Source organism: Centroberyx gerrardi, chromosome 23 (genome assembly GCF_048128805.1).
Source record: "Centroberyx gerrardi isolate f3 chromosome 23, fCenGer3.hap1.cur.20231027, whole genome shotgun sequence".
Lineage (NCBI taxonomy): Eukaryota > Metazoa > Chordata > Actinopteri > Beryciformes > Berycidae > Centroberyx > Centroberyx gerrardi.
In genome coordinates this window covers 7384589-7399584 of record NC_136019.1, presented here as the reverse complement: position 1 = coordinate 7399584, position 14996 = coordinate 7384589, and the positions used below count along the sequence as shown (strand labels likewise).

The 14996-nt window shown below is 40.9% G+C and overlaps 1 protein-coding gene across 1 annotated transcript; it reads right to left on the bottom strand.

Annotated features, from left to right (window-relative positions):
• Positions 1 to 2323: 2323 nt before the first annotated feature.
• On the bottom strand, positions 2324 to 12023 carry LOC139920855 (uncharacterized). Its single transcript, XM_071910943.2, has 7 exons — positions 11924 to 12023; positions 10711 to 10816; positions 9461 to 9550; positions 8944 to 9018; positions 6234 to 6304; positions 5952 to 6123; positions 2324 to 4363 (listed from the first exon to the last, which is right to left on the bottom strand). The coding sequence occupies exons 2-7, from the start codon at positions 10777 to 10779 to the stop codon at positions 4151 to 4153; spliced, it is 690 nt and encodes a 229-aa protein (XP_071767044.1). The 5' UTR covers positions 10780 to 10816; positions 11924 to 12023; the 3' UTR covers positions 2324 to 4150.
• Positions 12024 to 14996: the final 2973 nt, after the last annotated feature.

Sequence of the window (14996 nt, the reverse complement as noted above, 5' to 3'; positions counted from 1 at the left end):
GACATGCAATCTGCGCTTTGATACAGGCTAAAGTGGGGATATTTATATCACTTGCTTGAAGAGCTAGATATGTTGGAAAAGTTTTTTTTCCATACCAATACCAATTCTTATTCTTCAAAATTGATGCAGTTCTGAAACAACACTTTTTTTTTAAATTACCTTTCTTTGTGGACTGAAAATGGATTTTACTAAGCAAAAGAGCAAATTATCTCCTGTAATATTTGTGCATGCCATCTTAATTTCTAAATCCAATGAGATTACATTCAGTGGATTTCTCTTGAGCTCTCATTTTCCATTTCCATCCAACATTTTAAAGCGTATGTACACCTTTTTATTCTTTTCAATCAACACCAAAATTCAATAAGGACCGGTATATTTTTTTGGTTTTCGACCTTACCTGCTTGGAACCTCTAAAGTGGCTGCAGCGTTCAAGAAGTGCATTTCTTTCCAGACTGAATGTGTGTGTGTGTGTGTGTGTGTGTGTGTGTGTGTGTGTGTGTGTGTGTGTGTGTGTGTGCGTGTGTGTGTGTGTGTGTGTGTGTGTGTGATTGTGTGAATGTGTGCACATTCGTCTGTCTACAAGCACTTTTCAATCCATAAATTTATCCAGAGAAGACTTTCACATATGCTTTCTTTCAACACCCTGCTTCACATTCATTAATTAACACACATTCACCCCTAGGTGCTGCCTTGTATAACCATAGTCTTCTACTGCTATCTAAGTTAAGTGACTGTAGAGTTTGGACACATAAATACAAATAATTAATTTAGGTTTCACTTGGGATCATATTCAATTTTGATCATATTTCTGAGAGAAACCAAGAAAATACTCACCTTTTTTCCTCCACAAATTAAACAAAACTTTGGCAAAAATAAAAAAAAGATAGAATTTGCATTCGTTAAGTACAATAAATATGTTTATTTACTGTCATGTTCACATCCAGATGTGCAGATGTTCTTTTATTCACATTATCGCCTACAGGAGAGTGTTTGGCTCTGGGCGAGCTCACAATCTAGTTATGAAAAAGTCTGTTTCCTCTGCAGTCCTGATTGTTACCATGACGACGCGATGAGAGGGGGAGTGAAGAGTGCTAACCTCGTTATGGGACCCTCCCCCTCAGGCCCTTTCCTCAAGAGCAGCAAACACTGCTGGGCCTGCATTCACGAAGCCTCTGTTCTTCTTCTTCTTCTTCTTCTTCTTCTTCTTCTTAATAGCAGTAGCAGTGGTAGTTGCAGTGGTAGTAGTAGTAATAGTAGTAGTCGTAGTATTGGTAGTGGTACTAATGGTAGTAAATGTATAGCAGTATAGTAGTAGTAGTAGTATCAGCAGCAGTAGTAGAAGTAGTAGCAGTAATAGTAGTAGTAATAATAGTAGTAGTAATAGTAGTAGTAGTAGCAGCAGCAGTAGCAGTAATAGTAGTAGTAGTAGTAGTAGTAGTAGTAGTAGTAATAGTAATAGTAGTAGTAGCAGTAGTAGTAATGGTAGTAGTAGTAGTACTAGTAGTAGTAGCAGTAGTAATAGTAGTAGTAGTAGCCTATTAGTAGCAGTAGTAGTAGTAGTAATAGTAGCAGTAATAGTAGTAGTAATAGTAGTAGTAGTAGTAGTAGTAGTAGTAGTAGTCGTAATAGTAGTAGTGGTAGTGGTATTAATCGTAGTAAAAGTGTAGCAGTATAGTAGTAGTAGTAAGTAGTATTAGTAATAATATAGCATTGCGTTAAAATACAAAGAGGATAATGAGCACATCATCAATCACCCATAATAAAAAATATTTTAAAATCTTCAGAAAATCTTCACTCTTCAAAATCTTCACTCCTATTCTGTGAAGCTGTATGAAGAGTTTTGTCACTACATGAGCTGTTTGAAAAATGTGGAATCAATGTGGAAGTTATTAGCTATCTGAAGACCATCACTTACAAAACAATGACACTTTTGAGGATGTAATTATCTGTATTTTTTAAATACTGACTAATGAAAATTGCAAAGAGATATTCCAGCAACAAGTTTTTCCCAAACTGGATATGGGGTATTTAGGAACGAACGCCTTCATATGGTTTCAGGTCATTTGAATCACTCTGTTGGTGGAGACAGCTTAGAGTACAGTCTGTTTAGTCCTTATGTTTCATAAGAGTCATGCTGAGACTTTTTCCTGTCCTCCCCCACATCTCTCTTTTTTTCTCTGTCACTCTCTCTCTATACTGCTTGCAGGTTAAGAAACTGAAAACCACAAAAGGTGTTAATTGTGAATTCATAAAACAAAAACGTAATAAAAACAAATCTACAACGGACACAACATACATACGTACATAACATAACAAGGGAAACTTTTCTTTGTCAAAATACAATCTAGTTTTATTGAATTGCTATGGCCCCATGAAACACAGAGGTGAACATAATACACAGAAACAAAATATAAGACAGGTAATACAACAGTGTGGAAGAGATCAAAAGAAGAAGGTCTTAAACATTAAGCAAATGATGGTATGAGCCTTTTGCAGTGTAACCTGGTCTAAATTTAGAATCAACACTCGTCTACAGGGCTGCTGAGCAACGGCAACACGGTGTAAACATTGAAAAATTAATCAGAACATTGAAAGCATCATACAATAACAACATAACATGAAACATACAGTACAGAAAAGCCTGGGCAAAATGGCTTTTTCCAGTTTATACAGCTTGAAATAAGTAGTATGATTGATTGTGCTTTCAATCTCGCTAAACAATGACACTGATGTTTCAACTGTAGGGCTGAAAAATTGCTTAATTGTTTGGTTTAATTGTTTAATTGCTTTCCAATATCCACTGTTTATAAAGCTCTTTTTACTTGAGGTTGCCTTATTTTACTGATACAAATACACTAAGTGGAGCCGGGAAGGATAATAATACATTCCACCATCCATCTGTTTTCAAAACTGTTGCCAAGTCAGTCTGAAATCAACACGTGTAATCCATTTAAATTCCACACCGTTAAATTAAAACAATAGATGGACTGTACACCGTACAAGATGGGAGCTATATCTGATCTCTCCTGCTATTGCTTTTTAAACTAGGGCGAGCTCTATTTTAGAACCATAAGTCCCTGCATTCATAAAGTATACACCTCAGAGAGAGAGAGAGAGAGAGAGAGAGAGAGAGAGAGAGAGAGAGAGAGAGAGAGAGAGAGAGAGAGAGGAGGGGCAGGAAGGTGACGACAGTGCCAAGGACAGAGGGGTTAAGATACCGCGGTAGGAACAGAGGGATTGCATAGTTCAGCTTCATCGTCATTTACATATTTTCCTATTGTAGCCTGCAGTCCGTACCTGCGCGCGCAACCCTGAAACCTTTCCCCCTCGTACCGCTCCCGTGGCTCGTTAGTGTAAGGAGCGAGATGAGAGGTCTATTTTTACAAACGAGGGGGTGAGAGAGAGCGAGAGACGGGCGGGCGAGATGTGAGGCAAACACAAGCGGCGCGTTTCTGTTGGTTCTGTGTGGACGGATCGGCGCTGGGTGGGAATGTACAGAGTGCCGTTAATCCGAGGGACGTTCAAACGTGCAGTACGAAAGATCTGAGTCAAACATGTGAAACACTGGAGGGATTTCTTAGGGATTCAGTGCATTCAGCCGCCATATTACACAAAGTGTAATGAGGAATTTGTTTCTTTTTCTACTGTGACTTTCTGGTTATGGGATGGTCCCGATAACCACAAGACCAACCGTTCCCGAAGATCAGTATGTTTACATTTTGGGAGAGTGCTGGGATCCTTCCAGCAATCATCGTCCCTGCCTGATTAAATAACATGTTTCTGCACAGGATTTCAAACACTCTGACCCAGATCTTACACTTGAAAACAGAGAAAAAACAAAACAAAAAAAAACACAGGACAGAATAACAATCAAAGAGCTTCCTTCCAAAATGTCATAACGGTCTATCCATTCTGAGCGGAAAAAAACAAATCATCAACATTCAATATCTCTAAAATATGGAGGATCATGTCCGTTAGAATGTCATTTTCTTCAAAACAAGTTGGCCTATTCTCCTTCAAAAAGCACCATAATCTGTTTTCATTTTGTGCTATCAGTTTTAGTTTTTGTTAGAGCAGGTGCAACTTTTTTTCTCTGCATTTTGGAATGAAACTCTTCGCTTGTAGAACTGTAAAAAGAGAAAACGTTAAGTCAAGCGCTGGCCCACGGCAGGAGGAAAGACATGATAACGATGAGCAGGGAGAGGGAGAGAGGGAGCGAGAGGAGGAGGATCAGGGGAAGAGAGAGGGACGAGGGCCACAGAGAAATCAGCTGTTTGGGGCCTCTGGAAAATTCGACTGAAGTCTTCTGGCCCTCGACGCCCGGCCGGCAGATGACCAGCGGCCTGACTTGCGATACACTCTCCTGCAAGATAGATGAAGAGAAAGAGAGATGAAGCGTGCGATCACATCACTCCTACAGTTTGTTGTCTTTGGTCTGAAGTTTACTTTGTTGCATTTTTGTATTTGGTTCATTTAGGTTCACACTGCCCAGCAGCTTGTATATTGACGCACCACATTTTTCTTTATTTTTACTATTTTCCACATTTTAGAATAACAGTAAACACATCAAAACTATGAAATAACACAAATGGAATTATGCAGTGACCAAAAAAGTGTTAAACAAATCAAAACGATCTTATATTTTAGATTCTTTAAAGTAGCCGCCCTTTGCCTTGATGGAAAGGCAAAGGCTTTGGAAAGAAATTCATACAAAGGATCAACTTCACTATTTATATTTGTCTAAGAAACAAATTTCAAGCATTTAAGCATAAGCCTTTAGATCAAAATGGCTTTAAGATAATGAAAAACATGGTACATTCAATCAGGTGTGTCCAAACTTTTGACTTGTAGTGTAGTTTTGTAAGAACACATGAAGAAATAGCTGAATATGAACATCAGTCCAGACTGCGCTTTGCCCTTGGATCATTTTGTTATGCTAGACGTTCCAAGCATGAGGAACTGCTGGCTATCAGATTTAACGTCTGTCACCTTATACCCATAACACCTTGTGTTTTGAGGTCACTTCCTGTATTTGCTTGAGATTATGTTCTCTCTCCTCATGAACCGCACTGCAGTTCGCTTTGCAGAGGACAGAGACTCACATTTTCAGGCGTTCAGGAGCGGTTAGTTGGTGCAGCACGAGTTTGAATGGTATTGTTCTCACCTATAGATGCATAGGTACAATAAGTCTGTTGTTTAATGCACACCTCTAATATTGTTCCATGGTATAGATTGTTTTTAATACTGGCACAAAGAGATGATGCAGTAGTAAAGACCCTGAAGAAACCTCATATCCCATCAGAACCTCCTTCTTCTTCTCCCCCAATATGTTCCCACTCCCTTAGTATGAATACTAAGGGAAGAGGACTGCTCACTCTACTTTAAATTAAAAAAATGAAAATTGGGTTCATACTGATGCTTACAGTTGGCAAGTTAACACATTTATCCAGTTGCAGTTATTAAAGTTAAAGCTACACTAGGCAACTTTGCAGGTTGGTAACTCCAAATGGCAGCGAGAGTTAACTGTTTGAAAACTGTTTGAACTTCAATACCCAGAAATCCTGTAAGGTGAGGTCAGTAAACGTCACACAGCTCGCTCATGTGTAGCAACCCGGCCGGTCTGTGATGCTTTATACCAAAGGATGTGATGTTGGTGAGTCCAGCTTTCTCTGGAAGGAGCGCTCGCTTGCTGCTTTATAGGAGACAGATTTGGATTTTGCTCTGAAGTTTTGACTCATCACTTTTTGTGGGCGGAGACGCATCCATACCTGACACTAGAATTTCATTTGGGCAAACAGGGTGAATCTGTGGCGTCTCAATTAGTGGGGATGGGACTCTTTTCCCTGCTGCAGCCCCACTTTGTGATTTAGGCTGATATGACGGGTCTGTTTTTCTCTGTTTTTCTCTGATTTTCTTGGTCGACACCTGGACTTCTCAGTGCTGTTACCTACCTCCAGTATGGTCCTGCTGTGGGCTCTGTGCGGACTGAGCCTGAGGTTCCAGCGATGGGATCTGTGACTCCGCCCACCGTCGTCCTCGCTCTCTGTGGTGTCTTGCCGCGCTATCCGCGGACGCTTACGTCTCCGCGAGCTGATTCGCTGGAGAGAGCCTGGCTCCTGCAGTCTGAACCAATCGAGTCAAAGGCAGGAGGTCAGAGGTGGAAAGAATGAAAAGAGAACAGATACCATGTGTGTGTGTGTGTGTGTGTGTGTGTGTGTGTGTGCACGTCAAACCTGCAGTCTGTATCCTCTATGTCAGCGTCTGCGTCACTCTCCCCCTGAGGATCAGACAAGACACACTCCTCCTGCAAAGGTATAAAATGTGAACAAGCACACACACACACACACACACACACACGGGTATACATTACACATTAACACTAAGACATTTGAATCCCACAATAATAACTTTATAATAATAAACTTTATTTATATAGCACCGTTCAAAACTGTTTTTTTTCTTTTATTTGTTGCCTCACAACAAATAAAAAAGTAAAAATATAAGGTAGTGTCGATGAAAACACAACTAAAGCAACAAGAGCAATTAGAACAACAGTAAAACAAGGAATAGAAAATAAAAACAAATAAATAATCATTTAAAAAGCCTCATAGAAAAAGGCCATGATAAAAACACAACTACAGCAACAAGATCACCAGTTAGCAACAGGTTCAAGTTCAAGCTGCGTTTGGGATTTCATCATGGGTCATCGTGAGTCTTGAAGGGGTTTCATGTCTCAGGAATCTTAGGCTAAGTCTATAGAGAAGCACGTTTTGTCTCCACATTCAGGTTTTAGGTTTTCCCATGACAGCAGCGATTTGAAGCTGTACAGAAGAGCTCAGCAGTCTAACTATTAAGTAAAAGCAGGCGACTGCTTCAGGCCCCAGCAGTCAGACGGCCTCACAAAAGACAAGATTATCAAGTAATATGAGCTTATTTTTCATCAATTTAAAAGAAATGTATATAATGAAAAACACCCCTCCTCATATCACAGTAAAAATGTAACCAAACCAACAAAGAGGAAAGTAAATGCTTTGTTGACAACTTTTTTCATGAAAGAATCAAGCTGTAGTGAAGCTAATGTTAGCTCTACTAGCAACAATGATATGATATGTATATAAATGATATGTATAAAAAGCATGCATTGAAAAGGGTGAGGGTTGGTATTCAGGGGGGGCCCATGCTTGCCTTTGCCTAGGGCCCCCAAATCACTAAGTCCGCCCCTGCAGCAGTCCGATGAATCATCACTTACTCCCACTATGTGTAAACCAAAAGCAACAAGACTTGATGTGTGTGTGTGTGTGTGTGTGTGTGTGTGTGTGTGTGTGTGTGTGTGTGTGTGTGTGTGTGTGTGGGTGTGCGTGTGCACATGCGTCACTTTACATTATCACCATTGTCATTATGCATGATTCACTGGACACCTCTGCACACTGGTATAGTTCATGAGTAATTAGCTCAGTGACTCTATGAGTGACTTGACATCAATGTGGTGGGTGGTTCATATTGTCTGAGATACTTAAAGTCACACTGAAATGAAAAATGACAAACCATGATACCATACACCTATTTGACAATTTGTGTCAAAAACAAAATGTATCTTATAGTGTTTTTATATCAAAATCTCATTACTTTTACTTCCCCCGGAAAACGGAAAATCTTTAGCGGTGACTTCATCGTGACAGACATAAAAATTCCAACCAAATAAAACCATCACAGATTTTTGAACGATCCCGCCCCTCCGCCCTTCCCGTCAAATAAAACTGTGTCTCTCTACTTAACTGATAACCCATTGGTTTACACTTTTGAATGATCACTCCTCAATATCCTGATTCAACAGCAAATACATCACATTAAGGAAGCAAGATGCTCTCAAAATGCGGTTTCATTGTGACTTTAAGCTCACAAGAAACACACAAACTGATAAAACAGTCTACCATAGAGTGATATGTATAGTCTGCTGTCAATCCTATGTCTTCCACTGTCTCACTGACATTGAATACCGACACAAAATATGTCCAAAAATATGTCCAAAAACGTCTATATCCGCCATTCTGTCGAACCCTAGCGTCAATCATGTAACACACACTCGCATGCTAGGGCCTTGACACCTTGAAGCTTACACACACACATACAGGTGACTGCCAAAATAAAGGCAACGCAGAGATAAAGTGTCTTGTTGGGCCGCCTCATCAGGCTGTCAGATCAGCTTCACTCTCCGTGTGTGTGGGTCTCTGCTGGACAGATGCAACACCATTCTTTCAAAAGAAATTCCATCATTTGGTGTTTTGTGGATGCTGGTGGAAACTGCTGTCTCAGGCGCCGGCGTTCGGCTGAGATCTGAGTACCAGGCGGCGGGTAAAAATAGTATTTGCTGGTGTTGTTTTCACCTGTAATTGTCTAAACTTTCTAGCACTCATTATGCCGTCTTATGTGGCAACTCGTCTAGCGCCTAGTCTAGTTCACACCAAGCATGTTTGGAGCGATTTATTCGAACTCTGGAGTGTTTACTCCTTTAGTTCGGTTTGTTTGGAAGGTGAGAACAATGCCATTTTAACTCAAGTGGAAAGCAAATAACCGCACCAAGCGAGTCTCTGTCCTCTTTCAAGCAAACTGCAATGCAGGTTCCTTAGAAGTGAGAACGTAATCTGAGCCAACTGCAGGAAACGTGCCCAAAAGCAACACACAGTTTTATGAGTATCAGGAGACAGGTGTTGACATCTGATAGCCAGCAGATGCTTGTATTTAGTGACATTTACCTCGTCCTCTAGCGGACGACTGGATCCCTGGAACCAGACCAGGAAAACGGGCCCGCATGCTTTCCATATGCTTTGTGTTGCTCATTTACTCACATGATTTCTTCATTTTGGCAGAATGCATGCAGATACACACACACACAGACTGGACAAAACATAGAGAAACACACACACACACACACACACACATTACCTCTGTGCCATATCCCTCAGAGTGCCTGGTTATCACTACCCTGTTCTTCCCACAGTGTTCACACATCAGTGTGTCCTAAGTATGGAAGGCAGGGAGAAAAAGACAGCGAGAGAGAGAGAGAGAGAGAGAGAGAGAGAGAGAAGAGAGTGTGTGTGTGTGTGTGTGTGCGTGTGTGTAACAGAGATGGAGAGAGAGAGAGAGAGAGAGAGAGAGAAAGTGAGTTAATGATTGACTGATTTAATTCACCTGACAATTTCAAGAATTATGACAATCTGACAATATTTATGGACATTTCCCTTCAAATGTACAGTACAGAGGCAGTGAGAGAGAGACAGTGTGAGAGAGAGAGAGAGAGAGAGAGAGAGAGTGAGAGAGAGAGAGAGAGAGAGAGAGAGCGAGGTCAGAAGGAAGTTAAAGCCATGTATTTAGAGCACGATTACAGACAAAGAAGCGCTCTGCGATTTGAGCGGGCGGAGCGGCGTCCACAGACACTTAAGTCGGATGCAGAAGCACTCACCGGCGTAGGCGTGTGTGCTTCTGAATAAAGTGTACAGGGACCAGACTCGCACAGACACACCACATCCACCTCTCCACAACTCGCCCCCATCTGAGAGAGAGACAGACAGCCAGACAGGAGAGAGGGGGAGAGAGAGAGAGAGAGAGAGAGAGAGAGAGAGAGAGAGAGAGAGAGAGGATCATCAGATGTGATCTATTGATTTATCGGAAGCTGTTAGAGCATTACTAGAAAGCAAGCAGCATATTAGCAGAGGTTACACACACACAGTAAGTGCGTACAGTGAGACACACAGTGGCAGACGCTTACATAAACCTGGTATAACATCACTTAGACATCACACTTGATAGTTAGTAAATCTTTTATGAGAGGTTCCCATTTCACAACCTCAAAGACTTCAGTTAAAGGGGCAATAAGTACAATTTGTATTTCCCCATAGCACAAAATGGCCTTAATACATCTGTGGGGGGTTGATAGGTTCAATGACTCAATGATTACTTCACCAGGTGCTTAAATTTCTGGCTTTCAAATCTGACTTTCCACCCTGTACTCTGTTGTGACGCAAAAACCTCCCACCCACTGGCATTTTACTGTATATCTCAGTTTTTACCTCTGTGTTTTTGTATTCTACCCCTGTTTTTGCATTTTATACTTCTCTTTTCACCATTGTGCTTTTGTACTTTATCTTTCTTTATTCTGGAAAGCACTTTTTCCTCCATGCTTGAAAGGCGCTATACAAATAAATGTATTAAATGTATTATTATTCCAAGAAGTCCCCCACACCCATCCACCCACTCACATGTTCAACACCTCAACGAGATCGACCAGCGTCGCAAGACATTTCAGCTACGAAGGCTAAAAAGCCTCGTTCACAAGCCAAAAAAGCAAATGCCAAAGCAGTGTTATTATTCCAGTTTCTGCATGGTGATAAGCTGTATTATCTCTTCACTAGATGTTTCTGTCGGATCTCTGCTCTAATTAGCCCGCTTACTCATCTCTATTTTGACAATGTGACTTTAGTGTTTGTGTCAATTACAGGCCACCAAATGTGACGCTAAGACTGCTTTTACATTACGTTTATCTGAGCTCACCTCTCGCACACTGTGGTTTGCTGCAAGACATGCACACAAGCCCACACAAACACACACACTTCTCATGCAGAGGCTTACAGCATGATGCACATCTGTACACACACACACACACACACACACACACACACACAGAGAGAGAGCGCTGCTGCTGCTTCGCCTCACCTCACAGTCGTTGTCGGATGTCTCTCTGGAGGAAAAGAGGCCGTGGGAGTCTGATTCCCTCCGCAGCATGACCTCTGACCTGGCTCACACACTCACATAGACCGACCTGGGCACAACGCCGCACACAGCAGGGTTAAATAACGGCACTGTATTGGTGTGTTGTTTGTTTTTTAGTAGCACTTTGTAACACTTTGTTTGGAAAAGTGCAATAAGTCCCAAGTGTAGTCCATCATTACAAAAATTGATGATATGATTCTCCCTCTTCTTCATCTTCTTCTACTTCTTATTAGTAGTAGTAGCCTATAGTAGTGGCAGTGGTAATAGTAGTAGAATTATCATTATTATTATTACGTGTGTCTAATCAGTTGTGATGTGAAAACACTTTCCATCTTCTCTGATAAAAGGACCACAGAGAAAAGGGAGAAAGAGAAAGTTTTTACACCAGTTAAAACTACAAACAAGAAATATCTAAAATAAAATACTAATGATATTTCTGTAGGAGTCCTATAGGGACTTAGAGGGTGTCTGTGGAGAGTTTATAATGACCTGACCAAGTATCTTTTACCTCCTATGGCATCACTATAATAACTCCTATACAACCCCTGTAATATTTATATAGACTATTCCTGGCTTTGCTATAGGCCTAATATTTATTCTAAAATGTATTATAGGATTAATAGTTTGTTAGGGTACTGCATGTCTCTATGAGGATTATGGTGAATAATTTCAAGTTTGTCATTATTCATTCATTCATTCATTCAAACTTTATTCAAGGCTCATCAGACAATTACACATAAATAGAAGAAAAGAGAATACATACACAAGAATAGAAAAGGTGAATAAGTTACAGTAAAAATGCAAAGGGTCCATTAGTGATTATGGGGGAGAAAAAACTTGTGTGAGATATTGCAGGCTGACACAGTGATGCTGTAACGCAATAAGCAGCGAGGTCGTGCTGTCAGAGATTTGTCATCACAGCACCTTTCTGTAACATCTGCTCGGCAGTGTCCGCACTCCCATTACGTAATACGGGAGTCAATGTTACAGCCGGACAACTTTTCACATAAAGACGCGAAAGGGAGACGCGGGCAGATGATGCTGCTGCACGAAACATCTCCCAAAAAACCTCACAAATTATTTCGGATCACATCTATGGAGACGCACAATAACTTCAAATCAAAGCGATAAAATAGGCTACAACTCTGTCACCTACCTTAACTTGAATGCATCCTGCCCGCAGAATAATAATCCCGTTAAAGATGAATCGGCTCTTTATATTTTAAGGATGTGCAAGGAAACGCGGCAACGATTCTCTCCGTAGCCCGGTGAAGCCATGAGCTCGCAGCGCTTGTAAAATATTTGACATTGTAATCCGCTGTGTGATGTCAGCCCGAAGCGGATGACAGATACAGACTCGGGAGTGCGCTGACCATGATAACGTTCCCAAAACAACGCGGGAGCGCGCAAAGCGGCCGGCAGGAGGGACTTCCACTCGGGATTTTCAGAGTAAGGGCCCAAAATAAGGAAGATGCAGCATGTTGCAGTGGTTTTTTGTTTGTTTTTGAGTGATAGCCTACATACAAGGTGAAAATAAAGACAAAATCTAAGGAAGAATTTATACTAAATGAAAATGGGACAATGACAGGCCTACATAAGGTTTTCAAAGGAGAAAAAAATATGACTAGAAAAAAATATCAAATCAAAATGGGTTTGAAATGCAATTTGAAGTCCACAACAATGTAGGCCTATTTTGCGTAGGCATGTTTGTTTTATAGTGTTTAAGGTTGCATTATTTAAGGTTGCAAGATTGCTGTCAAGTGGTGCAACAACTCTATAAAAATTTTATATAAAGCTCTTTCACTCTTAGCTATTTACCACTAGCCTACTGAAAACCTAGAAACATTATTTGTAGTGTAGTCTATATTGTAGCATTTGATTAAGAATTGTATTGAGAAAACTGACCTTTTTTATTGCAGTTTAGTTATGTTATTTGTGTGTTTGGAGACAGTTACACCACCTGATATCTTTGGGCTTTAGGACACCAAAACTCCAAAATGAATGTCAACCTAAAAAGGGGGGAAACTCCATTCTGCAAATAAAAAGGTCAGTGAAGTGATTTTAGTTGTTTACCCTCCACAAGGAATGCTGTTCAGTGTTTCTATAAGTTTGCATCCATCAGTTAATTTAACACTTTTGGATAGTTTTGAACAGCTGCCTCAGAGCCAAATCAGCTCTCTGAGTGGACAAACAACTCTCCAATCAACACTTGTTAAACTCCAAATAATTGTCAATGAAAAATCAACACTTTAACACTGGAAACTTTGCTGTGCAACTGTCTTGATGCGGCTCTCTGCCGTGACCTGATCCCGATCGTGACCTGAAAGTGGTTTCTGTGAACCCACCAATCATCAGGTCTGAGAAGAGCCGGCCTCCACGTTCATACCACCGCCGGTCACAGCTGCCACTGGATTGTTATAATGTGCCTGTGGCGCACCGGTATGTAATTGTCTTTCAAGAAAATGAGACGTTTAGTCGCTCAGAGATAAATGGTGAAAGGTGTGAGCTGTGTGCTTTTTGATCCTGCTCTAAAGCTTCAGTGCATCATGGAGAAAAGTGGGGAGCACAACTCAGCTCATCCTAAGCAGCAACTTGTCGGTCCAAAGAACTTTTGTTTCATATTACATTCAAATCAAAATATGTTCACAATTAATTGCACAACAACATGTTATCAGTATGCCCCAATCCACTCACAAAATTGTCTGAAAAGTGTCAGTGTCAGTGTCAGTAAATGACATTGAATTGTGTCTTCTGTAACAGTTTTCCACGGCAAAATCCAAGCTCTGTTTCCGGACTCCGACGACTCAAAACCGTTGATATTCTCAAAGCAGACTGGGAATGATTACACGTAATTTTTTTGCCTTGATCTGTATCTGATGCTCTGGAGGCCCAGAGGCACACAAACAAACACAAATAGCTCTGCAAAGAGTCAGACTGCATATGTATGGTGGGACGGACATACGGTAGTGTTACACACACACACACACACACACATACACAAACACAGTCATATCTCTGGGAATAGACAACATATTCATAAACGCACACATTCACAATAAAAGAGAGAGGAACAGATGCACAGACATGCACAAGCACAGACACACACACACACACACACACACACACACACACACACAGACGCACAAACTCGGAAGTCCCAGGGCAGTTTCATCAAAGGAAATCACCCGGAAACGTCCGTTCCCATGGGGAAATCTGTCTGTTGGGTTTCACTGACTGCACCATGTTCCGATCAACAAAGGGCTGCACAGCCGGGGCAGTGAAGGGTTTTACCAGGATTTGAATAACTTAACAGCAGAGCCAGAATATTAATGCCCTCGCCAAATCCAGTTTAATTCTCATTTACATATATTTTGACACCTAGATATTTTGCGGCTTCATTCAGTCGTAGTCATTAATTTTGGTTAATATGAAGTTTAAAATCTCCAGATAAACCTGTCACCAGTTTTATGAGGTGTTATCTGTTTGTCATAGATTCAGTAATGTAGCCTACAGTACTGGGTGGGGAAAATGGATGAGTTACACTCATACCTCCTTCAACAAATACCATCGAGGAAGCCTTGAGCAAGGCACTAAGCCTCCAAAACCTTGTATCTCCAAAATGTAAACTTTTCAGCAACTAAGAAAACCAGCCTTGTGTTTAGCTTGACGATCATGCATCGACTTTTATCTAAATGATTCTGAAAAGTTTCATAAACCCAAGGGTTGTATCTCAACCCATATAGACAAGCATGAAATCCTTCAGTTGACATTAAAACATGCAAAATCACAGAAATTGGAATTATGATGTTTTCATCTGATAGAGACCATTTGCTCCTGTGAATCTACTCAGCAGCCAACAGTATAAGACTGTGACTGTACTGGGCAGCTCCCAGGTGTGAATGTATGTAACTGTATGAATGTCAAGCATGGAGGGGCTGAAAAATAGCATTTATCCTCAGAAACCTTCCCTTCATAAATAAAGGTTAAAAAGAGCTGTTTTTGACCCAAATGTCCCATGAGCCTCACTGGCCCCTCCAGACAGCAGGGCCACTGTACCAGATAAAGTGTAATTAGGGGAGACCTAATGACTGAGGGAGGGATCCTCATTATGGCTGCATGTCAACCATGCAAATGACTCCTATGAACACAGTGTGCACTGTATGTTTTGGGGCGATGCAGCGGACATTGCATAAACTTCATCACTTAAGGATTCAGAGATACTTTCCCAT